The following is a 24558-nucleotide window of genomic DNA, read 5'->3' on the forward strand; positions in this document are numbered from 1 at the left end:
CGCCGCCGCTTGGCTCCGCCCTCTAATCTGCCACCAGCCAATCAGGTGCCGCCTCACTCCCCTGGCCACGCCCCCCGGAATCCCCGCTTGTCCTTGTAGAGGATTCCCCCATCGCCGCCTGGCCACGCCCCTAATCCTCCACCAGCCAATCACCCTCCTCCTCGCACTCCTGGCCACTCCCCGCGAGCCCCCCCCCCCCCCCCATCCTTGTAGGGGTTTCCCCGCCGCGCTTGGCTCCGCCCCCTAACCTGCCACCAGCCAATCACCTGCCGCCTCATGCCCCTGGCCACGCCCCCCGGGGTTCCTTGTAGGGGTTTCCCCCGCCGCCGCTTGGCCCCGCCCCTCGGCGCCCTTCCAGCCAATCACCTGCCGGCTCTCTCCACCCGGCCGCGCCCTCTTTTATAAGCCCCGCCTCCCGGACACTCCCCACGCCAGCCTTGTAGGGGTTTCCCCGACCGCCTAGCCCCGCCCCCTAATCCACCACCAGCCAATCACCTGCCGGCTCTCGCCCCTGGCCACGCCCCCCGGAGTTCCTTGTAGGGGTTTCCCCCGCCGCCGCTTGGCCTCGCCCCCTAACCTGCCACCAGCCAATCACCTGCCGCCTCATGCCCCTGGCCACGCCCCCCGGGGTTCCTTGTAGGGGTTTCCCCCGCCGCCGCTTGGCCCCGCCCCTCGGCGCCCCTCCAGCCAATCGCGTCTCGGCGCGCGCCCGCCCGGCCCCGCCCCCGCTCTTTGCCCGTTCCCCCCCCCCCTTCCCCCCCCTTCCTCCTCCTCCTCCTCCTTTTCGGGTCCCCCCCCGGTTTCTCTCCCCCGCCCGGTCGGTGCCGCCCGGTCGGGCCGTGCCCAAAATGGAGCCCGGCGGGTCCCAGAACTGCCCCGGGAGCTGCCTCGCCTTCAGCCGCACCCGGAAAGGGCTCGTGCTCATCGCCGAGATCGTGAGAGAGCGGGGGGGGGGAGAGACCCCCGGGGGGGGGGGGAGACCCCCGGGGGGGGGGGAGACCCTCGGGGAGGGCAGAGACCCTCGGGGAGGGCAGAGACCCCCGGGGAGGGGAGAGACACTCGGGGGGGGGGTTGGGGGTGGAGACCCCCGGGGGAGGAGAGACCCTCGGGGGGGGGGGGGGTTGGAGGTGGAGAGGGGGGGAGAGGAGGGAGAGACCCTCAGGGTGGGTGTGCTGGAGATGGAAAGGGGGTCCTGGAGCCCCTCGGGAGGGGGACTAAGGGGAGAGGGGGGCGAGAGACCCTCGGGGTGGGGGTCCTGGAGACCCCCGGGGGGGGAGAGAGACCCTCGGAGTGGGGGGGGTTGGAGGTGAAAAAGGGGGTCCTGGAGACCCCCAGGGGGGCGGGGAGGACTAAAGGGAGAGGGAGGGGCGAGAGACCCTCAGGGGGGGGGTTGGAGGTAAAAAAAGGGGGTCCTGGAGACCCCCGAGGGGGACTAAGGGGAGAGGGAGGGGCGAGAGACCCTCGGGGTGGAGGTGTCGGAGGGGGAAAGGGGGTCCTGGAGACCCCCGGGACCCATCGGGGTCTTTTTTGGGGCGGGGGGATGTCCCGGTCCCTATTTGGGGGGGATGAGGATGCCCGGTCACCGGCAGGGGGTTTTTTGGGGGGGGTGGCACCGGGATGCCTCGGTGCCCATTTGGGGGGGGTGGGAGGGTGAGTCCCTCATTTTTGGGGGGTGGGGTGACCGGTCACCGGTTATTTTGGGGGGGGGGGGGGCATTAAGGATGAGCGGGTGCCCATTGGAGTCCCCCATTTTTGGGGGGTGGGGGAGCGGGTGCCCATTTGGGGGGGAGGAGGACACCTGAATTTTTTTTGGGGGGGGCACCACGCCACGCCACGTGGGTCCCGTATTTTTTGGGGGGGTAGCAGGATGGGTGGGTCCCCATTTAGGGCGTTAGGAGATGCGGGGTGGGTCTATTTTGGGGGGGGGGGGTGTGCCCACCGTGACAGGGGGTCCACATTTTGGGGGGGGGACGCTGGGACCCCCCCGAGTTCCTATTTTGGGGGGGGGGGAGGGCAGAGGGACGGCCGGGTCCCTATTTTGGGGGGTGGGAGAGGTGGGAGAGGTGACAGCGGGTCCCCTCGGGGGTGGGGGGGGGGATGTCCGGCCCTCTGGGGCCTTGGGCTTCCCGCCAAGGCGTGGCAGGAGGGATCCCACGTGTCCCGAGGGGGGGGAGGGGGTGACAGTCATCCAAAACCCCCCCCTCCGGTCCCGTCTCGGGGCAACGCCCTTGGGAAAGGGGGGGTCGGGCCGGGAAGGTGTAAAGAGGGCGGGGCCGGGGGGGCCCCGTTTGGAAATGGGGGGGACCCGGATGTCTCGGGGGGGCCCCTGTTGGAAATGGGGGGGACCCGGATGTCTCGGGGCCGGGGAGGGCCAAGGAGGGGTTTGGGCGGTGCCCGCCGTGCCAGCCGTTATTGCGCCAGCCCGGGCGGCTCTCGGCGCGTCACGGCGGGCGCGGCCCCTTTAAGGGACTTCGGGGCATCCCTTTAAGGGGGACGCGGCCCCTTTAAGGGGATCCCGGGACCCGCCCCTTTAAAGCCCCCTCCCCCGAGGTGCCGTTGCCCCTTTAAGAGCCCCCCTAGGCTGGGCGGACCCCACCGCCGCCGTCGCCCCTTGAAGGGCTGTTTGTGCCGTTGCCATGGCGACCGTTGCCCGGCGACGGCCCCGCCCCGGCGCGCCCACGGCGGCGCCTCGGCCCGCCGCCCACGCGGGGGGCGGGGCCTAACGGGGCGGGGCCTGACGGGGCGGGGCCTGTAGGGGATCTATAGGAGAGCCTATGGGCGTTCTATGGGGAGCGCGGGAGAGGCTGAGGGGGGCGCTATGGGGGTTCTGGGGGACCCCACAGTGCCCTATAAGGGGCATTATAAAGAGTCTATAGGGAGTGTCACAAGGGGTCTATGGGGGACCCCACAGTGCTCTATAAAGGGCATTATAAAGGGTCTATAGGGGGCACCATAAAGGGTCTATAGGGGGTGTCACAAGGGGTCTATGGGGGACCCCACAGTGCTCTATAAAGGGCATTATAAAGGGTCTATAGGGGGCACCATAAAGGGTCTATAGGGGGTGTCACAAGGGGTCTATGGGGGACCCCACAGTGCTCTATAGAGGGCATTATAAAGGGTCTATAGGGGGTGCTATAAAGGGTCTATAGGGGGCACCATAAAGGGTCCATAGGGGGCGCTGCAAGGGGTCTATAGGGGACCCCACAGTGCTCTATAGGGGGCATTATAAAAGGTCTATAGGGGGCACCATAAAGGGTCTATAGGGGGTGTCACAAGGGGTCTATGGGGGACCCCACAGTGCTCTATAGGGGGCACCATAAAGGGTCTATAGGGGGTGCTATAAGGAGTCTATAGGGGACCCCACAGTGCTCTATAGAGGGCATTATAAAGGGTCTATAGGGGGCGCCATAAAGGGTCTATAGGGGGCACCATAAAGGGTCTATAGGGGGCGCTGCAAGGGGTCTATAGGGGACCCCACAGTGCTCTATAAGGGGCACCATAAGGGGTCTATAGGGGGTGCTGTAAAGGGTCTATAGGGGACCCCACAATGCTCTATAGGGGGCACTAAGGGGGGGGCTCTATGGGTGCACTGTGGCGGTGTCTATAGGGGGTGTTATGGGGGTTCTATAGGACCCCACTGTGGCCTGTAGGGGGCGCTCTGGGAAGCCTGTGAGGGCCTATAGGAAGGGCCGTTGGAGGGTCTATGGGGGAGATTTAGGGGGTCTGTGGGGGTGTGTGAGGGGTTTCTGGGGTGGCTCTGTGGGTGCCCCATGGATCCTATAGGGCCCTGTCCCCCCAGGCCCTGTGCCTGCTGACCCTGATCTGCTTTGGGGTGTGGGGGTGTCTCTGTGGGGGTCTGGGGGTGTGTGAGGGGTCTCTGGGGGGGCTCTGTGGGTGCCATATGGACTCCATCCCCCCCTGCCCCCCCAGATCCTGTGCCTGCTGACCCTGATCTGCTTCGGGGTGTGGGTGTGAGGGAGTGTCTATGGGGGGCTCTGGGGGTGTGTGTGGGGTTTCTGGGGGGGCTCTGTGGGTCCCCTATGGATCCTATAGGGCCCTGTCCCCCCCAGATCCTGTGCCTGCTGACCCTGATCTGCTTCGGGGTGTGGGTGTATGGGGGTGTCTATGGGGGGCTCTGGGGGTGTGTGAGGGGTTTCTGGGGGGGCTCTGTGGGTCCCATATGGACTCCATCCCCCCCTGTCCCCCCAGATCCTGTGCCTGCTGACCCTGATCTGCTTCGGGGTGTGGGTGTAGGGGGGTGTCTCTGGGGGTGTCTGGGGGGTTTCTGGGGGTCTCTGTGGGTGCCATATGGACCCCATCCCCCCCTGCCCCCCCAGATCCTGTGCCTGCTGACCCTGATCTGCTTCGGAGTGTGGGTGTACAGGGGTGTCTATGGGGGGCTCTGGGGGTGTCTGTGGGGTCTCCAGGAGCTCTGGGGGTGCCATACAGACCCCATACCCCCCCTGTCCCCCCAGATCCTGTGCCTGCTGACCCTGATCTGCTTCGGGGCGTCGCGCTCGGGCTACGCGGGCCTGGCCGCGGTGGAAATGGTGTTTGCGGCGCTGGTGCTGCTGGCCTGGGGGTGCCGCCTGCCCCCCCGGCTGCCCTGGGGCTGGACCGTGAGTGGGGGGCCTGGGGGGGTACTGGGGGGGGGTTGGAGGGGTTAGAAGGGGATTTGGGGGGCGTTGGGGGGGCTGGGAGGGCATTTGAGGGGGGTTTGGGGGGGTTACGAGGGGGTTTGGGGGGCATTGGGGGGGACTGGGAGGATTTGGAGGGGTCAGAAGGGGATTTGGGGGGTGTTAGGGGGGGCTGGGAGGGCATTTGAGGGGGGTTGGGGGTCACTGGGGGAGACTGAGAGGATCTAGAGGGGCCCTGAGGGAGATTTAGGGGGGCTGGGAGGGCATTTGAGGGGGGGTTGGGGGGCACTGGGGAGACTGAGAGGATTTGGAGGGGTCCTGAGGAGGATTTGGGGGGCGTTGGGGGGGCTGGGAGGGCATTTGAGGGGGGTTGGGGGGCACTGCTGGGTTGGGGAGGGGTTGGGGGGGTTAGGAGGGGATTTGGGGGGCATCAGGGGGGTTGGGAGGGCATTTGAGGGGGGGTTGGGGGGGCATTGGGGGGCTGGGAGGGCATTTGAGGGGGGTTTGGGGGGCACTGCTGGGTTGGGGAGGGGTTTGGAGGGGCCCTGAGGGGGATTTGGGGGGCGCTGGGGGGGCTGGGAGGGCATTTGAGGGGGGTTGGGGGGCACTGCTGGGTTGGGGAGGGGTTGGGGGGGGTTAGGAGGGGATTTGGGGGGCATCAGGGGGGGTTGGGAGGGCATTTGAGGGGGGGTTGGGGGGGCATTGGGGGGCTGGGAGGGCATTTGAGGGGGGTTTGGGGGGCACTGCTGGGTTGGGGAGGGGTTTGGAGGGGCCCTGAGGGGGATTTGGGGGGCGCTGGGGGGGGCTGGGAGGGCATTTGAGGGGGGTTGGGGGGCACAGGGGGTTGGGGAGGTGTTTGGACGGGCCCTGAGGGGGATTTGGGGGGCGTTGGGGGGGCTGGGAGGGCATTTGAGGGGGGTTGGGGGGTTAGGAGGGGGTTTGGGGGGGCGTCAGGGGGCACTGAGAGGATTGGGAGGAGCCCTGAGGGGGATTTGGGGGACATGGAGGGCACTGAGGGGGGGTCGGGGGTCCTCGGAGGGTTTGGGGGGTCCTAGAGGAGGATCCCTGGGGGCTTCAGGGGGGTCCCTGGAGGGGATTTCTGGGTGTCCCCAGAGGGTTTGGGGTCCCAGGGGGGTCCCTGAAGGTTTGGGGGTCCCTGGAGGGGATTTCTGGGTGTCCCCAGAGGATTTGGGGTCCCAGGGGGGTCCCTGAAGGTTTGGGGGTCCCTGGAGGGGTTTCTGGGTGTCCCCAGAGGGTTTGGGGGTCCCAGGTGGGGTCCCTGGAGGTTTGGGGGTCCCTGGAGGGGTCCCCGGGGGTTTGGGGGGTCCCTGGAGGGGGCCCCCGGGGCTTTGGGGGTCCCTGGGTGTCCCCAAAGGGTTTGGGGGGTCCCTGGGGGGGTCCCCGGGGGTTTGGGGGTCCCTGGAGGGGGTCCCCGGGGGTTTGGGGGTCCCTGGGGGGGGTCCCCGGGGGTTTGGGGGTCCCTGGAGGGGGTCCCCGGGGGTTTGGGGGTGCCGGGAGGGGTCCCAGCTGTGCCCCCTCCCCAGGACTTCACGCGCTGTGTGATCGGGGCCGTGCTCTTCCTCATCACCTCCCTCATCGTCATCGTCGACCACCGCGGCGGCGCCGCCATCGCGGGGGGGGTGGGGGATTGGGGGGGCACGGGGGGGGGCTCTGACACCCCCTCAGGGCTTTGGGGGGCACGGGGGGGGGCTCTGACACCCCCTCAGGGCTTTGGGGGTCTCTGACATCCCCTGAGGGCTTTGGGGGGGCTCTGACACCCCCTCAGGGCTTTGGGGGGGCTCTGACACCCCCTCAGGGCTTTGGGGGGCACGGGGGGGGCTCTGACACCCCCTCAGGGCTTTGGGGGTCTCTGACACCCCCTCAGGGCTTTGGGGGTCTCTGACATCCCCTGAGGGCTTTGGGGGGGCTCTGACACCCCCTCAGGGCTTTGGGCTCCAGGTCGGGGTGGGAGGGGGGAGGTTGGGGGGTGCAGGGAGGGGTTTGGGGTCTCTGACACCCCCCCAGGGTGTTTGGGGTCCTGGTTGGGGTGATGGGGATTTGGGGGGGTACAAGGGAAGGTTTGGGGGTGCAGAGGACATTTAGGGGGTACGGGGGTGTGGGTTGGGGGTCTCTGACACCCCTGATAACCCCCCCTGGGTGTTTGGGGTCCTGGCTGGGATGGGAGGAGCAGAATTGGGGGGTATAAGAGGGGGTTTGGGGTGCAGGGAAGTTTGGGGGGGGTTTTGGGGGGCACGGGAGGGTTTGGGGGTACAGGGGGTGTTTGGGGGTGCAGGGGGGGCTGTTTGGGGGTCTCTGAGCCCCCCACCCCCCTCAGGTGTTTGGGGTCCTGGCTGGGATTGGGGGGGGGGCAGAATTAGGGGGCGTAAGAGGGGGTTTGGAGTGTGAGGGAGTTTGGGGGGGATTTGGGGGGTACGGGGGGTTTAGGGGGCACAGGGGGTTACAGGGGGTGTTTGGGGGTGCAGGAGGGGCTGTTTGGGGGTCTCTGACACCCCTGATAACCCCCCCTGAGGTGTTTGGGGTCCTGGCTGGGATGGGGGGGCAGAACTGGGGGGTATAAGAGGGGGTTTGGGGTGCAGGGGAGTTTGGGGGGGATTTGGGGGGTACAGGGGGGTTTGGGGGGGATTTGGGGGGTACAGGGGGGATTTGGGGGGTACAGGGGGGTTTGGGGGGGATTTGGGGGGTACAGGGGGGTTTAGGGGGGATTTGGGGATGCAGGGGGGTTTGGGGGGCACAGGGGGGATTTGGGGGGTACAGAGGGGGTTTAGGGGTTACAGGGAGGATTTGGGGGGTAGAGGGGGGGTTTAGGGGGTACAGGGGGATTTGGGGGGTACAGGGGGGGTTTGGGGGGGATTTCGGGGCTCTCTGACCCCCCCCTCCCCCAGGTTTTCGGGCTCCTGGCCGGGATCCTGCTGGGATACGACGCCTACATCACCCTCCCCACGCGGCAGGGCCACAGCGCCGCCCCCACTGGTGCGGACTGGGAGCACTGGGAGGGGTCACTGACCTGGGGGGGGTACTGGGAGCACTGGGAGGGGTCACTGACCTGGGGGGGGTACTGGGAGCACTGGGAGGGGTCACTGACCTGGGGGGGGTACTGGGAGCACTGGGAGGGGTCACTGACCTGGGGGGGGGTACTGGGAGCACTGGGCGGGCTCGCTGACCTGGGGGGGGTACTGGGAGCACTGGGAGGGGTCACTGACCTGGGGGGGGTACTGGGAGCACTGGGAGGGGTCACTGCCCTATGGGGGGGTACTGGAAGCACTGGGAGGGGTCGCTGCCCTATGGGGGGGATACTGGGAGCACTGGGAGGAGTTACTGACCTGGGGGAGGGGTGTACTGGGAGCACTGGGAGGGGTCACTGCCCTGGGGGGGGTACTGGGAGCACTGGGAGGGGTCACTGACCTGTGGGGGGGGTACTGGAAGCACTGGGAGGGGTCACTGCCCTGGGGGGGGTACTGGGAGCACTGGGAGGGACCTCTAAGGGAGAACTGGAAGCACTGGGAGGGGTCACTGCCCTGGAGGGGGGGTACTGGGAGCACTGGGAGGAGTTACTGCCCTGGAGGAGGGGGGTACTGGGAGCACTGGGAGGGGTCACTGCCCCGTGGTGGGGGGGGTACTGGGAGCACTGGGAGGGGTCGCTGACCTGGGGGGGGGTACTGGGAGCACTGGGAGGGACCTCTAAGGGAGAACTGGGAGCACTGGGAGCAGGGGGGGTAACCCTTGGGGGCACTGGGAAGGGGAGGGCCGCCCTACTGGTGGAACTGGGAGCACTGGGAGGGGACAGGAAGTGCCCCGTGGGGGGTACTGGGATGACTGGGGAGGGGGTAACAACCCCGCCCCCCCATTTTGTCCCCCCCAGAGTCCCCGGACGGCGCCTGAACCCCCCCAGGACACACCCAGAGACCCCCCAAAACCTCCCCCTCCCCCCCCGGAGGATCCCCAGCCTTAAATTATTGGGGGGTCCCGGCGCCCCTCAGAAGGGGGGAGGGGGCAGGGGGAAGGTCTGGGGGTCCCTCAGGGTGTGTCCCCCCCCAAAAAAAACGCCTTTGCAAGTGCCTGGAACCGCCCGTGCCTCAGTTTCCCCCTGAGGAGACCCCCCCCCCCTCAGGTTTAGAGGTGACTTCGCCCCCCCCCGTGGGTTTTGGGGTGCCCCCCTCAGATTTTAGGGTGGTCTCCCATCCCCCCCCCCAGCCCAGAGGAGGATTTTTGAGGCGATACATTGGGAAATAAAGGGGTTTTTATCACGACGTTACCGGGTCCGGCGGGTCTGTGGCGACGACGGTCTGGTGGGGGGGTCCCTGTGCCCCCTCCCCTCGTGGAAAAAGGGGGGGAAACTCCCCCTGTCCCTCACGGAAAAAAAAGCAGGAAAACTCTTCTCTCCTCATGGAAAAAGGGTGGAAAAACTTCCCCTATCCTTCACAGAAAAGGGTGGGAAACTCCTTCTCCCCTCATGGAAAAAGGGTGGAAAATTCCCCCTATCCCTCACGGAAAAAAAAAACAGGAAAACTCTTCTCCCCCCATGGAAAAAGGGGAGGAATCCTCTCCCTCCTCTCACAATAAAACAGGTGAGAAACTCCTTCTCCTCTTATGGAACAAGGGTGGAAAATTCCCCCTATCCCTCACAGAAAAAAAGCAGGAAAACTCTTCTTCCCTTGTGGAAAAAGGGGAGGAATCCTCTCCCTCCCCTCACAGAAAAAAAAGGCGGGAAAACTCGTCTCCCTCATGGAAAAAGGGTGGAAAACTCCCCCTCTATCCGTCACGGAAAAAAAAAGCAGGAAAACTCTTCTCCCCTCATGGAAAAAAGGATGGAAAATTCCCACTATCCCTCACTGTAAAGAAGGCGGGAAAACTCTTCTCCCCTTGGGGAAAAAAGGGTGGAAAACTCCCCCTATCCCTCACAGAAAAAAAAGGAGAAAACTCTTCTCCCCTCATGGAAAAAGGGTGGAAAATTTCCACTATCCCTCACAGAAAAAAAAGCAGGAAAACTCTTCTCCCTCATGGAAAAAGGGTGGAAAACTCCCCCTATCCGTCACGGAAAAAAAAGCAGGAAAACTCTTCTCTCCTTGTGGAAAAAGGGCAGGAATCCTCTCCCTCCCCCCTCACAGAAAAAAAGGCAGGAAAACTCTTCTCCCCTTGTGGAAAAAGGGTGGGAAATTCCCACTATCCCTCACAGAAAAAAAAGCAGGAAAACCCTTCTCCCCTTGTAGAAAAGGGGTGGAAAACTTCCCCTATTCCTCACAGAAAAGGGTGGGAAACTCCTTCTCCCCTCATGGAAAAAGGGTGGAAAACTCCCCTTATCCCTCACGGAAAAAAAAAGCAGGAAAACTCTTCTTCCCCTGTGGAAAAAGGGCAGGAATCCTCTCCCTCCCCTCACTGAAAAAAAAAAGCAAGAAAACTCTTCTCTCCTTGTGGAAAAAGGGCAGGAATCCTCTCCCTCCTCTCACAGAAATAAAAGCAGGAAAACTCCTCTCCCCCTGTGGAAAAAGGGTGGAAAAACTCCCCCTCTATCCCTCACGGAAAAAAAAAAGCAGGAAAACTCTTCTCTCCTTGTGGAAAAAGGGCGGGAAACCCTTTTTTCCCTCGTGGAAAGAGAGTGTGAAACCCTCCCTTCCCCTCACGGAAAAAGGGTGGGAAACCTCCCCCCCTTCCCTGATGGAAAAAGGCAGGAACCAACCCCATCCCTCTGAGAGAAAAGATGGGAAACCTCCTCCCCTCATGGAAAAAGAGCAGGAGTGGCTTCTTTCCCTCATGGAAAGAGGGTGTGAAACCTCCCTTCCCCTCAGGGAAAAAGGGGTGGGAAACCTCCCCCCCTTTCCCTGTTGGAAAAAGGCAGGAACGGCCCCATTGCCTCTGAGAGAGAAGACGGGAAACCTCCTCCCCTCATGGAAAAAGAGCAGGAGCCGCTTCTTTCCCTCATGGAAAGAGGGTGTAAACCCCTCCCCATTCCCCTCACGGAAAAAGATGGGAAACCTCCCGCACTTCCTTGATGGAAAAAGGCAGGGAACGGCCCCATTGCCTCTGAGAGAGAATACAGGAAATCTCCTCCCCTCGTGGAAAAAGAGCAGGAGCCGCTTCTTCCCCTCACGGAAAGAGAATGTCAAACCCCCCCTTCCCCTCACGGAAAGAGAATGTCAAACCCCCCTTCCCCTCATGGAAAAAGGGCGGGAAACCTCCTTCCCCTCACGGTTCCCGCCTCGCGCATGCGCAGTGCGAAAAGGCGGCACCCTCACCCTCCCCTCAGACCCCTCAGACGCCGCCGCTCCGCCCTCAGCGCCCTCACCGCTCCTCCTCTTCCTCCTCTTCCTCCTCCTCGTTCTCCTCCTCTTCCTCCTCCCGGCTCCTCTCCGGTCCTTCCCCGGCGCGTCCCGGTACCGCGGCGGGCGGGGGTTACCAGGGTTATGGGGGTTTATGGGGGGTTTATGGGGGGTTATGAGGGGCAGGGGGGGGGGGGGGATCGGGGGTGGGCGGGACGCCAGGGGGCGGTAACGGGAGGGAGGCGGCGCATGCGCAGTCGCTCAGTCGGAGGTTGTGTGGAGTAGGACCTATAAATATAATAAGACTCAAATAAATGTGATTGAGGAGGTTTTAAAGCGGCCCGAACAGCCCGCGGGCTTCTTAGAACCCGGCCTGGAGCCGCTGGGTCCTTCAGGGCTCCGTGTTTTGTGGCTGCGCCCCGTTTAAATAGTGCAGTGGTTACAGTAGGACCTACAAATAAATAATGCTTGGGGGGGTTGTAATAGCACGGCCGGCATGGGAGTCCCCCCATAACCCCGGGGAGAAGCTTGGAGCTGGTGGGTCCTCCTGGACTCCCTGTGTTTTACGTTGTTTCCCATAAATAGTGGTTTTACTTATGGTAGGACCTACGAATAAACAACACTTGAGGGGGGGTTACATCATAAGCAGCCTGTGGGTGCTCCCCATAAGCCGGGGGTGCGAGCTGGGGGCTGTGGGTCCTTTCAGGACCCCCCATTTTTGGGTGCCCCCCACGTAAACAAGGTTTGTTTACAGTAGGACCTAGAAATAAACAACGATGAGGAATTATAACAGCACAACCAGCCCTTGGGTGCCCCCATAACCCGTAGGTGCAAGCTGGGGGTGGTGGGTCCCCAGCACCCCCCATTTTTGGGTGCCCGCCACATAAACAGTGGTTTGTTTATAGTAGGACCTACAAATAAACAACACTTGAGGGGGGGATTACAACATCCCAACCAGCCCGTGGGTGCCCCCATAACCCCTGGGTGCAGGTTGGGGGTGGGGAGTCCCCCCCGAAACCCCCCCATTTTCGGGTGCCCCCCACGTAAACAAGGTGTGTTTGTGTAGGCCCTACATAAACATGGGCCGCTCCTCCAAGGACAAGCGGGACATTTATTACCGGCTGCCAAGGAGGGCGGCTGGAGGGCCCGCAGCGCCTTCAAACTGCTCCAGCTCGACCAGCGCTTCCAGCTCTTCCGCGGTACTGGGGGCACTGGGGGCACTGGGGGGGAATGGGAGGGACTGGGGGGGCACTGGGGGCACTGGGAGGGACTGGGGGGAATGGGGGGGAATGGGGGGACTGGGGGCACTGGGGGGGACTGGGGGGACTGGGGGGCACTGGGGGCACTGGGGGGGGAATGGGAGGGACTGGGGGGCACTGGGGGCACTGGGAGGGACTGGGGGGAATGGGGGGACTGGGGGCACTGGGGGGGACTGGGGGGGAATGGGGGGAATGGGAGGGACTGGGGACTGGGAGCACTGGGATGGGACTGGGGAGCTCTGGGGGGAATGGGGGGGAATGGGACTGGGAGCACTGGGGATGGACTGGGGAGCGCTGGGAGGGACTGGGGGGCACTGGGAGGGACTGGGGGTGAGGGAGGGAATGGGAGGAATGGGATGGACTCGGGGGAATAGGACTGGGGGGCACTGGGATGGACATGGGGGGCACTGGGAGGGACTGGGGGTGAGGGGGGGAATGGGATGGACTGGGGGGACTGGTGGGAATGGGGGCACTGGGAGGGAATGGTGGAAATGGGACTGGTGGGAATGGGACTGGTGGGAATGGACTGGTGGAATGGGGACACTGGGAAGAACTGGTGGGAATGGGGGCACTGGGAAGGACTGGGAGGAATGGGGGCACTGGGAGGGACTGGTGGGAATGGGACTGGTGGGAATGGGGACACTGGGAGGGACTGGGAAGGACTGGTGGGAATGGGGGCACTGGGAGGGACTGGGAAGAACTGGTGGGAATGGGGGCACTGGGAAGGACTGGGGGGAATGGGGGCACTGGGAGGGACTGGTGAGAATGAGACTGGTGTGAATGGGGACACTGGGAGGGACTGGGAAGAACTGGTGGGAATGGGGGCACTGGGAAGGACTGGGAAGAACTGGTGGGAATGGGGACACTGGAGGGACTGGGAAGAACTGGTGGGAATGGGGGCACTGGGAAGGACTGGGAAGGACTGGTGGAATGGGGGCACTGGGAAGGACTGGGAAGGACTGGTGGGAATGGGGGCACTGGGAGGGACTGGGAAGGACTGGTGGGAATGGGGGCACTGGGAGGGACTGGGAAGAACTGGTGGGAATGGGGGCACTGGGAGGGACTGGGAAGGGACTGGTGGGAATGGGGGCACTGGGAGGGACTGGTGGGAATGGGGGCACTGGGAGGGACTGGGAAGAACTGGTGGGAATGGGGGCACTGGGAGGGACTGGGAAGAACTGGTGGAATGGGGGCACTGGAGGGACTGGTGGGAATGGGGGCACTGGGAGGGACTGGGAAGGACTGGTGGGAATGGGGGCACTGGGAGGGACTGGGGGGGAATGGGAGGGACTGATGGGAATGGGGACACTGGGAGGGACTGGGGGCACTGGGAGGGAGTGAGAGCACTGGGGGTAACTGGAGCAGTGGTGGAATTGGGCGCACTGGTGTCTCTGGGGACTGGGGGTACTGGGAGCAGTGGTGTAACTGGGAGCACTGGTGTAACTGGGAGCAGTGGTGTAACTGGGAGGACTGCTGTAATTGGTGTAACTGGGGCACTGTGTAACCGGTGTGACTGTTGTAACTGGTGTAACTGGTGTAACTGGGAGCACTGCTGTAGCTGGGAGCACTGGTGTGACTGGTGTAACTGGTGTAACTGGTGTAACTGGTGTAACTGGTGCCAGGGGTCCGTCGGGCCGTGGACCTTTGTGCCGCCCCCGGGAGCTGGAGCCAAGGTGCTGAGTCGGCACCTCAGGTGGGACCTGGGGGGACTGGGGGGGCACTGGGAGGGCACTGGGGGGCACTGGGAGGACTGGGAGGGGAATGGGGGGCACTGGGAGGGACTGGGAGGAATGGGGGGGACTGGGGGGCACTGGGAGGGACTGGGGGGCACTGGGAGGACTGGGGGGCACTGGGAGGGAATGGGGGGGACTGGGGGGCACTGGGAGGGACTGGGGGGCACTGGGAGGGACTGGGAGGGAATGGGGGGGACTGGGGGGCACTGGGAGGGACTGGGGGGACTGGGGGGCACTGGCAGGGACTGGGGGGGACTGGGAGTCCGGGTTTGGGGGGGGTTGGGGGTCTCAGCCCCTCTAATGCCCCCCCAGGGGGTCTAAGAGGGGTCAATGGGATCTGGGGGCGGTCAGTAGAGGTCAGTGGGGTCTGGGGGGGTCAGTGGGGTCTGGGGGGGTCATTGTAGTCTGGGGGATTCAATGGGGTCCGGGGGGGTCAATGGGATCTGGGGGGGGTCAGTAGAGGGTCAGTGGGGTCTGGGAGGGGGTCAGTGGGGTCTGGGAGGGTCTGGGGGGGTCAGTGGGGTCTGGGGGCTGTCAGTGGAGGTCAGTGGGAGTTCAATGGGGTCTGGAGGGGGGTTTCAGCCCCCCCTGATGCCCCCCCCAGGGGGTCCGAGGGGTCCCCAGCCCCAGGTGGTGGTCCGTGGATCTCAGGCCATGGCCCCTCTGCCGGGGGTGCTGCAGATCCAGGGCGGACATCACCAAAGGTGGGACCCCCCCCCAAAAACAACCCCTGAACCCCAAACCCTGCCCTGACCCCCCCAAAACCACCACAGTCCCCCCAGAACCCCAATTCCCCACTGAGATCCCATTTCCCTTCTCTGACCCCCAGACCCCAATTCCTCCCCTAAAGGTACCCCCAGACCCCAGTTCACCCCAAAGTACCCCCAGACCCCACTTCCCTCCCCCAAAAGGTGTCCCCAGACACCAATTCCTCCCCTCAAAAGCACCCCCAGACCCCAATTCCCCCCAAAGCACCCCCAGACCCCAATTCCCCCCCCCAGGGTCCCCTCTGACCCCCATTTCCCCCCCACCACCAAACTCCATTTCTCTACCCCCAAGCACCCCCCAGACCCGATTTCTCCCCTAGACCCCCCCCCAAACCCATATTCCTCCCCAAGAGACCCCTCCAAGACCCCCCTGACCTCCCCCTTACCCCCCAAAGGTGCCCCCAGACCCCATTTCCCCCCCAAAGGTACCCCCAGACCCCAAGTTCCCCCCCCAAAGGTGCCCCCCAGACCCCAATTCCCTCCCCCAGGGTCCCCTCTGACCCCCATTTCCACCCCACAAACCCCATTTTTCCCCCCCAAGAGACCCCCAAACTCCATTTCTCTACCCCCAAGCACCCCCCAGACCCAATTTCTCCCCTAGACCCCCCCCCAAACCCCATATTCCCCCCCACAAGAGACACCTCCAAGACCCCCCTGACCTACCCCAAAGGTGCCCCCAGACCCCATTTCCCCCCCCAAGGTACCCCCAGACCCCAATTTCCCCCCCAAAGGTGCCCTCACACCCCATTTCCCTCCCCCAGGGTCCCCTCTGGCCCCCATTTCCCCCCCAAAAAAACCCCATTTCTCCCCCCTCAAGAGACCCCCAAACCCCATATTCCCCCTCCCCAGCCCCCCCAGCCCCCCCAAAGCCCCCCCTGACCCCCCAAATTCCCCCCCCAGGTCTCCACGGCCCAGGAGATCCAGCGGCACTTCGAGGGCCACCCGGCCGACCTGGTGGTCTGTGACGGGGCCCCTGACGGTCAGTTTGGGGGGGCTGCACCCTGAGGGGACACCCCTGAGCCCCCCTGACCCCCCCAAACCCCCCTGACCCCCCAAATTTCCCCCCCCCCCCCTCCCCAAATTGCAGTGACGGGGCTGCACGACCTGGACGAGTACATCCAGGCTCAGCTGCTGCTGGCGGTGAGTGGGGTCCAAAAAGCCCCCCAAATCCCCCCTAAATCCACCCCAGAACCCCTCAGGGACCCCCCCCAACCCCTGGGGGACCCCCTAAATCCCCTTTTTGGGGGGTTTCCCCCCCCGTCCCCCCCAGGCACTGAACATCACCACCCACGTCCTGAAGAAAGGCGGCACCTTCGTGGCCAAGGTGAGTTCCTGGATGCCCCCAAAATTGAGGGGGGCTCCCCAAAATGGGACCCCCCAGACCCCACTGACCCCCCCAGACCCCACTGAACCCCTCAGACCCCACTGACCCCCCCCAGACCCCACTGAACCTCTCAGACCCCACTGACCTCTACTGACCCCATTGAACCCCCCCAGACCCCACTGAACCCCTCAGACCCCACTGACCTCTACTGACCCCATTGAACCCCCCCAGACCCCACTGACCCCCCCAGACCCCACTGAACCCCTCAGACCCCACTGACCCCCCCAGACCCCACTGAACTTCCACCAACCCCACCGACCCCCCCAGACCCCATTGAATCCCCCCAGACCCCACTGACCCCCCCAGACCCCACTGACCCCCCCTGACCCCACTGACCCCCCCCAGACCCCACTGACCCCCCCAGACCCCACTGACCCCTCCAGACACCATTGACCCCCCAGGCCCCACTGACCCCCCCCTCAGACCCCACTGACCCCCCGACCCCACTGAACCCCCCAAACTTGAGGGGGGGTTCCCCCCAAACCCAAGGGGGTTCCCCCAAACCTAGGGGGGTCCGGGGACCCCTCCCCAACCCCCAGACCCCACTGACCCCCCCCAGACCCCATTGAACCCCCCAGACCCCACTGACCCCCCCCAACCTCACTGACCCCAATGACCCCTTCAAACTTGAGGGGGGGTTCCCCCCAAACTCAGGGGGGGTTCCCCCAAACCGAGGGGGGTGTGGGGACCCCTCCCCGACCCCCTGACCCCCGTGACCCCCCTCAGACCCCATTGAACCCCACTGACCCCAATGACCCCCTCAAACTTGAGGGGGGGTACCCCACAAACTCAGGGGGGTTCCCCCAAACCCAGTGGGATCTGGGGGGATCAGTGGGGTCTGGGGGGGGTCAGTGGGGTCTGGGGGGGTCAGGGGGGGTCAGTGGGGTCTGGAGGGGTTCAGTGGGATCTGGGGGGGTCAGTGGGGTTTGAGGGGTTCAATGGGGTCTGAGGGGTGTCACTGGGGTCTGACCATCAATGGGATCTGGGGGGGGTCAATGGGGTCTGGAGGTCAGTGGGATATAAGAGGGGTCAGTGGGGTCTGAGGGTGATCAATGGGGTTTTGGGTGATCAATGGGGTCTGGGGGGGTTCAATGGGGTCTGGGGGGGTTCAATGGGGTCTGAGGTGATCAATGGGGTCTGGGGGGGTTCAATGGGGTCTGGGGGGGTTCAATGGGGTCTGAGGTGATCAATGGGGTCTGGGGGGATCAATGAGGTCTGGGGGGGTTCAATGGGGTCTGGGGGGGTTCAATGGGGTCCGAGGTGATCAATGGGGCCTGGGGGGATCAATGAGGTCTGGGGGGGTTCAATGGGGTCTGGGGGGGTTCAATGGGGTCGGGGGGGGTTAATGGGCTCTGAGGGGGTTCAGTGTGGCCTGGGGGGGGGTCAGTGGCATCTACGGGGGGTTCAGTGGGGTCTGGGGGAGTCAATGGGGTCTGGGGGGTCAGTGGGTTCTGGGGGGAGTCAGTGACATCTAGGGGGGGGTTCAGTGGGGTCTGGAGACCCCTCCCTGCCCCCCTGACCCCCCGGGCCCCCCCAGATTTTCCGGGGCAAGGACGTGACCCTGCTCTACTCCCAACTGCGGCTCTTCTTCCCCGCCGTGACCTGCGCCAAGCCCCGCAGCAGCCGCAACTCCAGCATCGGTCAGACCCCCCCGGGGCCTTTTGGGGTCCCCCCGGGGGCTTTTGGGGTCCCCCCGGGGCTTTTGGGGGTCCCTCTGGGGCTTTTGGGGATCCCCCTGGGGCTTTTGGGGGTCCCTCCGGGGCTTTTTGGGGAACCCCCCTGGGTTTGGGATCCCCCCGGGGCTTTTTGGGGTCCCCCCGGGGCTTTTTGGGATCCCCCCGGGGCTTTTTGGGGTTCCTCTGGGGCTTTTTGGGGATCCCCTGGGGCTTTTTGGGGTACCTCTAGGGCTTTTTGGGGTCCCCCTGGGGCTTTTGGGGACCCTCCGGGGCTTTTTGGGGATCCCCCGGGGCTTTTTGGGGTCCCTCTGGGGCTTCTTGGGGACCCTCTGGGGCTTTTGGGGACACCCCGGGGCTTTTTGGGGTCCCTCTGGGGCTTCTTGGGGACCCTCTGGGGCTTTTGGGGACACCCAGGGCTTTTTGGGGACACCCAGGGCTTTTGGGGATCCCCCTGGGGCTTTTGGGGGTCCCTCAGGGGCTTTTGGGGTCCCTTGGGGCTTTTTGGGGAACCCCCCTGGGTTTGGGGACACCCAGGGCTTTTTGGGGATCCCCCAGGGCTTTCTGGGGATCCCCCGGGGCTTTTGGGGGTCCTTGGGGCTTTTTAGGGACCCTCTGGGGCTTTTTTGGGGACCCCCTGGGTTTGGGGATCCCCGGGGCTTTTTTGGGGACCCCCCTGGGTTTGGGGGACCCCTGGGGCTTTTTGGGGGTACCTGGGGCTTTTTTGGGGACCCCCCTGGGTTTGGGGGACCCCTGGGGCTTTTTGGGGGTCCTTGGGGCTTTTTTGGGGTGTGGGGGACTCGTCTGGGTTTGGGGGACACCCTGGATTTGGGGAACCCCCGGGGCTTTTTCGGGGACCCCCTGGGGCATTTCGGGGACCCCCTGGGGCTTTTTGGGGACCCCCTGGGGCTTTTTGGGGGCCCCTTGGGGCTTTTTTGGGGACCCCCTGGGGCTTTTTGGGGACCCCCTGGGTTTGTGGGACCCCCCTGGGTTTGGGGACTCCCCCGGGGCTTTTTGGGACCCCCTGGGTTTGGGGAACCCCCCTGGGTTTGGGGACCCCCTGGGGCTTTTTGGGAATCCTTCGGGGCTTTCTGAGGATCCCCCGGGGCTTTTTGGGGATCCTTGGGGCTTTTTTTGGGGACCCCCTGGGTTTGAGGGACCCCCTGGACTTCTTTGGGGGACCCCCGGGGCTTTTTGGGACCCCTCGAGGCTTTTTGGGGATCCCCCTGTTTTTGGGGACCCCCTGGGTTTGGGGACTCCCCCGGGGCTTTTTGGGGGCCCCTTGGGGCTTTTTTGGGGACCCCCTGGGTTTGGGGATCCCTGGGGCTTTTTTGGGGACCCCCTGGGTTTGTGGGACTCCCCTGAGTTTGTGGGACCCCCCTGGGTTTGGGGACCCCCCCGGGGCTTTTTGGGGGCCCCCCCTGGGTTTGGGGGACCCCCCTGACCTCTTCCCTTGCAGAGGCCTTCGTGGTGTGCCGGGGGTACGACCCCCCCGAGGGCTTCGTGCCCACCATGGACAACCCCCTGATGGACCCCGACGTGGGTGAGGGGGGAGTTGGGGGGTCTTTGGGGTTTTTTGGGGGGTCCTTAAGGCCTTGGGGGAGTTCTTGGGGGGGGGAGTTGGGGGTCGTTGAGGTTTTGGGGGGGGGGGGGGCATGGGGGGTTTGAGGGATTCTTGAGGTTTTTTGGGGTCCCTGGGGTGGGTTTGGGGGGTCCTTTAGGCTTTGGGGGAGTTCTTGGCAGGGGGGTTGGGGGTCCTTGAGGTTTTTTGGGGTCCCTGGGGTGGGTTTGGGGGGTCCTTAAGGCTTTGGGGGAGTTCTTGGCAGGGGGGTTGGGGGTCCTTGAGGTTTTGGGGGGTCCCTGGAGGGCGTTGGGGGGTCCTTAAGGCCTTGGGGGAGGTTCTGGGGGGGTGGTTTGGGGGTCCTTGAGGTTTTTTGGGGTCCCTGGAGGGGCATTGGGGGGTCCTTAAGGCTTTGGGGGGGTCCTTGGGGGTCGGTTTGGGGGTCCTTGAGGTTTTTGGGGTCCCTGGGGTGATTTTTTGGGATCCTGGGATGATTTTTTGGGGTCCCTGGGGGTATTTTGGGATCCTGTGAGGATTTTGGGATCCTGTGAGTGTTTTGGGGGGTCCCTGGGATGATTTTTTGGGATCCTGGGATGATTTTTTGGGGTCCCTGGGGGCATTTCGGATCCTGGGATGATTTTTTGGGGTCACTGGGATGATTTTTTGGGGTCCCTGGGAGTGTTTAGGGGGTCCTGTAGGGGATTTGAGGGGTCCCTGGGAGAATTTTGGGATCCTGGATGTTTGGGATCCCTGGGAGTGTTTTGGGGGGGTGCCTGGGATGATTTTTTGGGGTCTTGCTATTCTGGAGGTCCTGGGGGGCTTTTGAGGGGTCCCTGAGGGTATTTTGGGATCCTGGGATGATTTTTGGGGTGCTGCCGTTCCAGGGGTCCCAGGGGGGTGTTTTTGGGGGGGTCCCAGGGGTATTTTGGGATCCTGGGATGATTTTTGGGGTGCTGCCGTTCCGGGGGTCCCGGGGGGTGTTTTTGGGATCCTGGGATGATTTTTTGGGCTCCCTGGGGGTATTTTGGGTTCCTGGGGGGGATTTTTGGGGTGCTGCCATTCCGGGGGTCCTGGGGGTGTTTTTGGGGTGTCCCTGGGGGTATTTTGGGATCCTGGGATGATTTTTGGGGTGCTGCCATTCCGGGGGTCCCGGGGGTATTTTTGGGGGGTCCCTGGGGGTATTTTGGGTTCCTGGGGGGGATTTTTGGGGTGCTGCCATTCCGGGGGTCCTGGGGGTGTTTTTGGGGGGTCCCTGGGGATATTTTGGGATCCTGGGATGATTTTTTGGGGTGCTGCCATTCTGGGGGTCCCGGGGGGTGTTTTTGGGGGGTCCCTGGGGGTATTTTGGGATCCTGGGAGGGATTTCTGGGGTGCTGCCGTTCTGGGGGTCCCGGGGGGTGTTTTTGGGGGGTCCCTGGGGGTATTTTGGGATCCTGGGGGGGATTTTTGGGGTGCTGCCGTTCTGGGGGTCCCTGGGGGGTGTTTTTGGGATCCTGGGAGGATTTTTGGGGTGCTGCCGTTCTGGGGGTCCCGGGGGTATTTTTGGGGGGTCCCTGGGGGGATTTTGGGATCCTGGGATGATTTTTGGGGTGCTGCCGTTCCGGGGGTCCCGGGGGGTGTTTTTGGGGGGTCTCCCTGCTCCCTGACCCCCCCCCCCGTGCCCCCCAGGCCTGTCCGTGTCCCGGCTCTCGGGCCCCTCCCGGGTCATCGTCCCCTTCGTGGCCTGCGGGGACCTGAGCGCCTTCGACCCCGACCGCACCTACCCCCTGCAGGTACCGGGCAAACTGGGCAAACTGGGCAAACTGGGGGGGACCCTGGGACGGACTGGGAGGGACTGGGAGCACTGGAGAGCACTGGGATGGACTGGGAGGGACTGGGAGCACTGGAGAGCACTGGGATGGACTGGGAGGGACTGGGAGCACTGGAGAGCATTGGGAGGGACTGGGAGGGACCCTGGAGCTGACTGGGAGAGACTGGGATGAACTGGGATGGACTGGGAGAGACTGGGACGGACTGGGAGGGATCCTGGAACTGACTGGGATGGACTGGGAGCACTGGGGGGCACTGGGATGGAGTGGGAGCAGTGAGAAGCACTGGGTTGGACTGGGAGCACTGGGGGGCACTGGGATGGACTGGGAGCACTGGGGGGCACTGGGATGGAGTGGGAGCAGTGGGGAACACTGGGATGGACTGGGGGGCACTGGGATGGAGTGGGAGCAGTGGGGAGCACTGGGATGGACTGGGAGCACTGGGGGGCACTGGGATGGACTGGGAGCACTGGGGGGCACTGGGATGGAGTGGGAGCAGTGGGGAGCACTGGGATGGACTGGGAGCACTGGGGGGCACTGGGATGGAGTGGGAGCAGTGGGGAGCACTGGGATGGACTGGGAGCACTGGGGGGCACTGGGATGGAGTGGGAGCAGTGGGGAGCACTGGGATGGACTGGGGGGCACTGGGCTATACTGGGTCACACTGGGTCCCACTGGGAGGAGGCACTGGTCCATACTGGTCCATACTGGTCCATACTGGTCCCTGTCCCCCAGCTGGACCCCTCCCGTCCCTACACGTACGTGCCCCCCCCCGCCCCCCCCATCGCCCCCCCCTACGCCCGGGCCTGTCAGCTCAGGAGGGGGAGGGGGCAGGGGGGGGCCCGGGGGGGGGCTCGGGGACCCCCGGCCCGGGGGGGGGCTCAGGGACCCCCCGAGGAGGAGGAGGAGGAGGAGGAAGGGGCAGGAACCTCGTGGGAAAACCTGGAGCTGCCGGAGCCCGGAGTGGGGGGGCAAAGACCCCCCTGGGAGGAAGAGGAAGGGGAAGGACCCCCCTGTGAGGAAGAGGAAGGACCCCCCTGTGAGGGGGAAGGACCCCCCTGTGAGGAGAAGAGACCCCCCTGTGAGGGGGAGCGACCCCCCTGTGAGGAAGAGGAAGGACCCCCCTGTGAGGGGGAGGAAGAGGAAGGGGAGGGACCCCCCTGTGAGGGGCTGGGTGGGCTCGGCCTCTCGGACTGAAACTCCTGCAAGGACCCCCCCCCTGGGGTGTGTGAGACCCTCGTGGGTGGGATGAGACCCCCCTGGGTGTGCAAGGACCCCCATAAACATCCTGAGACCCCCCTGGGTGTGTGAGACCCTCACGAATGTTCTGAGACCCCCCCGGGTGTGCAAGGACCATCAGGAATGTTCTAAGACCCCCCTGGGACCCTCCTGAACATTCTGAGACCCCCCCTGGGACCCTCAGAAATGACCTGAGACCCCCCTGGGTGTGCAAAGACCCTCATGAATGGCCTGAGACCCCCCTGGGTGTGCAAAGACCCTCATGGATGGGGTGAGACCCCCCTGGGACCCTCAGGAATGACCTGAGACCCCCCCTGGGACCCTCCTGAACGTCCTGAGACCCCCCCTGGCTGTGCAAAGACCCTCATGGATGGCCTGAGACCCCCCTGGGTGTGCAAAGACCCTCATGGATGGGGTGAGACCCCCCTGGGACCCTCAGGAATGACCTGAGACCCCCCCCGGGTGTGCAGGGACCGTCATGGATGGGGTGAGACCCCCCATGGGACCCTCAGAAATGTTCTGAGACCCCCCTGGGACCCTCCTGAACGTCCTAAGACCCCCCCCGGGTGTGCAAGACCCTCAGGAATGACCTGAGACCCTCCTGGGTGTGTGAGACCCTCGTGGGTGGGGTGAGACCCCCCTGGGTGTGCAAGGACCCTCATGAGTGACCTGAGACCCCCCCTGGGACCCTCATGAACGTCCTGAGACCCCCCTGGGTGTGCAAAGACCCTCAGGAATGTTCTGAGACCCCCCTGGGACCCTCGTGAACGACCTGAGACCCCCAGGGGTGTTCAAGGACCCCCGTGAACATGCTGAGACCCCTCTGAGTGTGCAAGGACCCTCAGGAATGAACTGAGACCCCCCTGGGACCCTCCTGAACATCCTGAGACCCCCCTGGCTGTGCAAAGACCCTCATGAATGGCCTGAGACCCCCCTGGGTGTGCAAAAACCTTCATGGATGGGGTGAGACCCCCCCTGGGACCCTCAGGAATGACCTGAGACCTCCCCTGGGTGTGCAAAGACCCTCAGGAATGTCCTGAGACCCCCCTGGGACCCTCGTGAACGTCCTGAGACCCCCCTGGCTGTGCAAAGACCCTCAGGAATGGCCTGAGACCCCCCCCTGGGTGTGCAAAGACCCTCATGGATGGGGTGAGACCCCCCTGGGACCCTCAGGAATGACCTGAGACCCCCCTGGGACCCTTCTGAACGTCCTGAGACCCCCTTGGGTGTGCAAAGACCCCCATAAATGACCTGAGACCCCTCTGGGACCCCCCTGGGACCCTCGTGAACATCCTGAGACCCCCCCCCGGGTGTGCAAAGACCCTCCTGAACGTCCTGAGACCCCCCTGGGTGTGCAAAAAGCCCTGGGGGGGGGGGCTGAGACCCCCCTGGGTGTGCAAGGCACAGACCCCCTCCCTCCCCCCCCCAATAAACCCCCCAAAGCCCCCCCCCCTCAATTCCACTCCTTGGGGGCTTCCGTGGCTTTATTGCGGGGGGGGGAGGGGGATTTAGGGGGGTCTGGGGGCACTTTGGAGGTTTGAGGGGGTCCTGAGGGATTTTGGGAGGGGAGGGGTCCCAGGGGGATTTGGGGGGGGATGTTTGGGGGTCCCGGGGGGCTGGTTTGGGAGGGTCCCCTGGGGTTTGGGGGTCCCGGGGACCTTGGAGTGAACCCCTGATCCCCCAGGGATTCCAGGGGGATTCCGGGGACCCCCTGAGATTTTTGGGGGCATCCAGGGGGATTTTGGGGACCCCCTGAGATTTTTGGGGGCATCCAGGGGGGTTTTGGGACCCCCTGAGCTTTGGGGAATCTCTGGGATATTCAGAATATTCAGAAAGGTCACCCCGGGGTTTGAAGGTTCCCTTTGGATTCAGGACAACCCCCGACTCTCCAGGGATTCCGGGGGGATTCCAGGGACCCCCTGAGGTTTTGGGGGGCATCCAGGAGGATTTTGGGGCCCCCCTGAGATTTTTGTGGGCACTCAGGGGGGTTTTGGGGCCCCCCTGAGCTTTGGGGAATCTCTGGGATATTCAGAATATTCAGAAAGGTCACCCCGGGGTTCGAAGGTTCCCTTTGGATTCAGGACAACCCCCGATATTCCAGGGGGGATTCCAGGGAACCCTGAGATTTTTGGGGGCATCCAGGGGGGTTTTGGGGCCCCCCTGAGATTTTTGGGGGCATCCAGGAGGGTTTTGGGGCCCCCCTGAGCTTTGGGGAATCTCTG

The 24558-nt window shown here is 64.3% G+C and overlaps 2 protein-coding genes across 2 annotated transcripts; both read left to right on the forward strand.

Moving 5' to 3' along the window:
• The first annotated feature begins 763 nt into the window (after positions 1-763).
• Positions 764-8905, forward strand: LOC127466127 (proteolipid protein 2-like). Its single transcript, XM_051776728.1, has 5 exons — positions 764-935; positions 4476-4619; positions 6182-6277; positions 7541-7628; positions 8518-8905. The coding sequence occupies exons 1-5, from the start codon at positions 849-851 to the stop codon at positions 8535-8537; spliced, it is 435 nt and encodes a 144-aa protein (XP_051632688.1). The 5' UTR covers positions 764-848; the 3' UTR covers positions 8538-8905.
• Positions 8906-11983: 3078 nt separating this feature from the next.
• On the forward strand, positions 11984-22439 carry FTSJ1 (FtsJ RNA 2'-O-methyltransferase 1). Its single transcript, XM_051776729.1, is given in 13 exon segments — positions 11984-12031; positions 12034-12111; positions 13794-13843; positions 13845-13864; positions 14509-14530; positions 14532-14596; positions 15562-15650; positions 15759-15811; positions 15942-15995; positions 17593-17695; positions 19188-19271; positions 20958-21061; positions 21833-22439. Coding segments are annotated over 13 exon segments (1224 nt in total). The 5' UTR covers positions 11984-11991; the 3' UTR covers positions 22295-22439.
• Positions 22440-24558: the final 2119 nt, after the last annotated feature.

This window comes from Manacus candei, unplaced genomic scaffold, assembly GCF_025592945.1.
Source record: "Manacus candei isolate 608988 ecotype Guabito, Panama unplaced genomic scaffold, ASM2559294v1 h1tg000610l, whole genome shotgun sequence".
Taxonomy (NCBI): Eukaryota; Metazoa; Chordata; class Aves; order Passeriformes; family Pipridae; genus Manacus; species Manacus candei.

Coding starts and splice junctions, on each gene's coding strand:
- LOC127466127 (XM_051776728.1), top strand. CDS start 849: ATGGAGCCCGGCGGGTCCCAGAACTGCCCCGGGAGCTGCCTCGCCTTC. Junction 936..4,475: donor TCGTGCTCATCGCCGAGATC/GTGAGAGAGCGG, acceptor CTGTCCCCCCAG/ATCCTGTGCCTGCTGACCCT. Junction 7,629..8,517: donor CCACAGCGCCGCCCCCACTG/GTGCGGACTGGG, acceptor TGTCCCCCCCAG/AGTCCCCGGACGGCGCCTGA.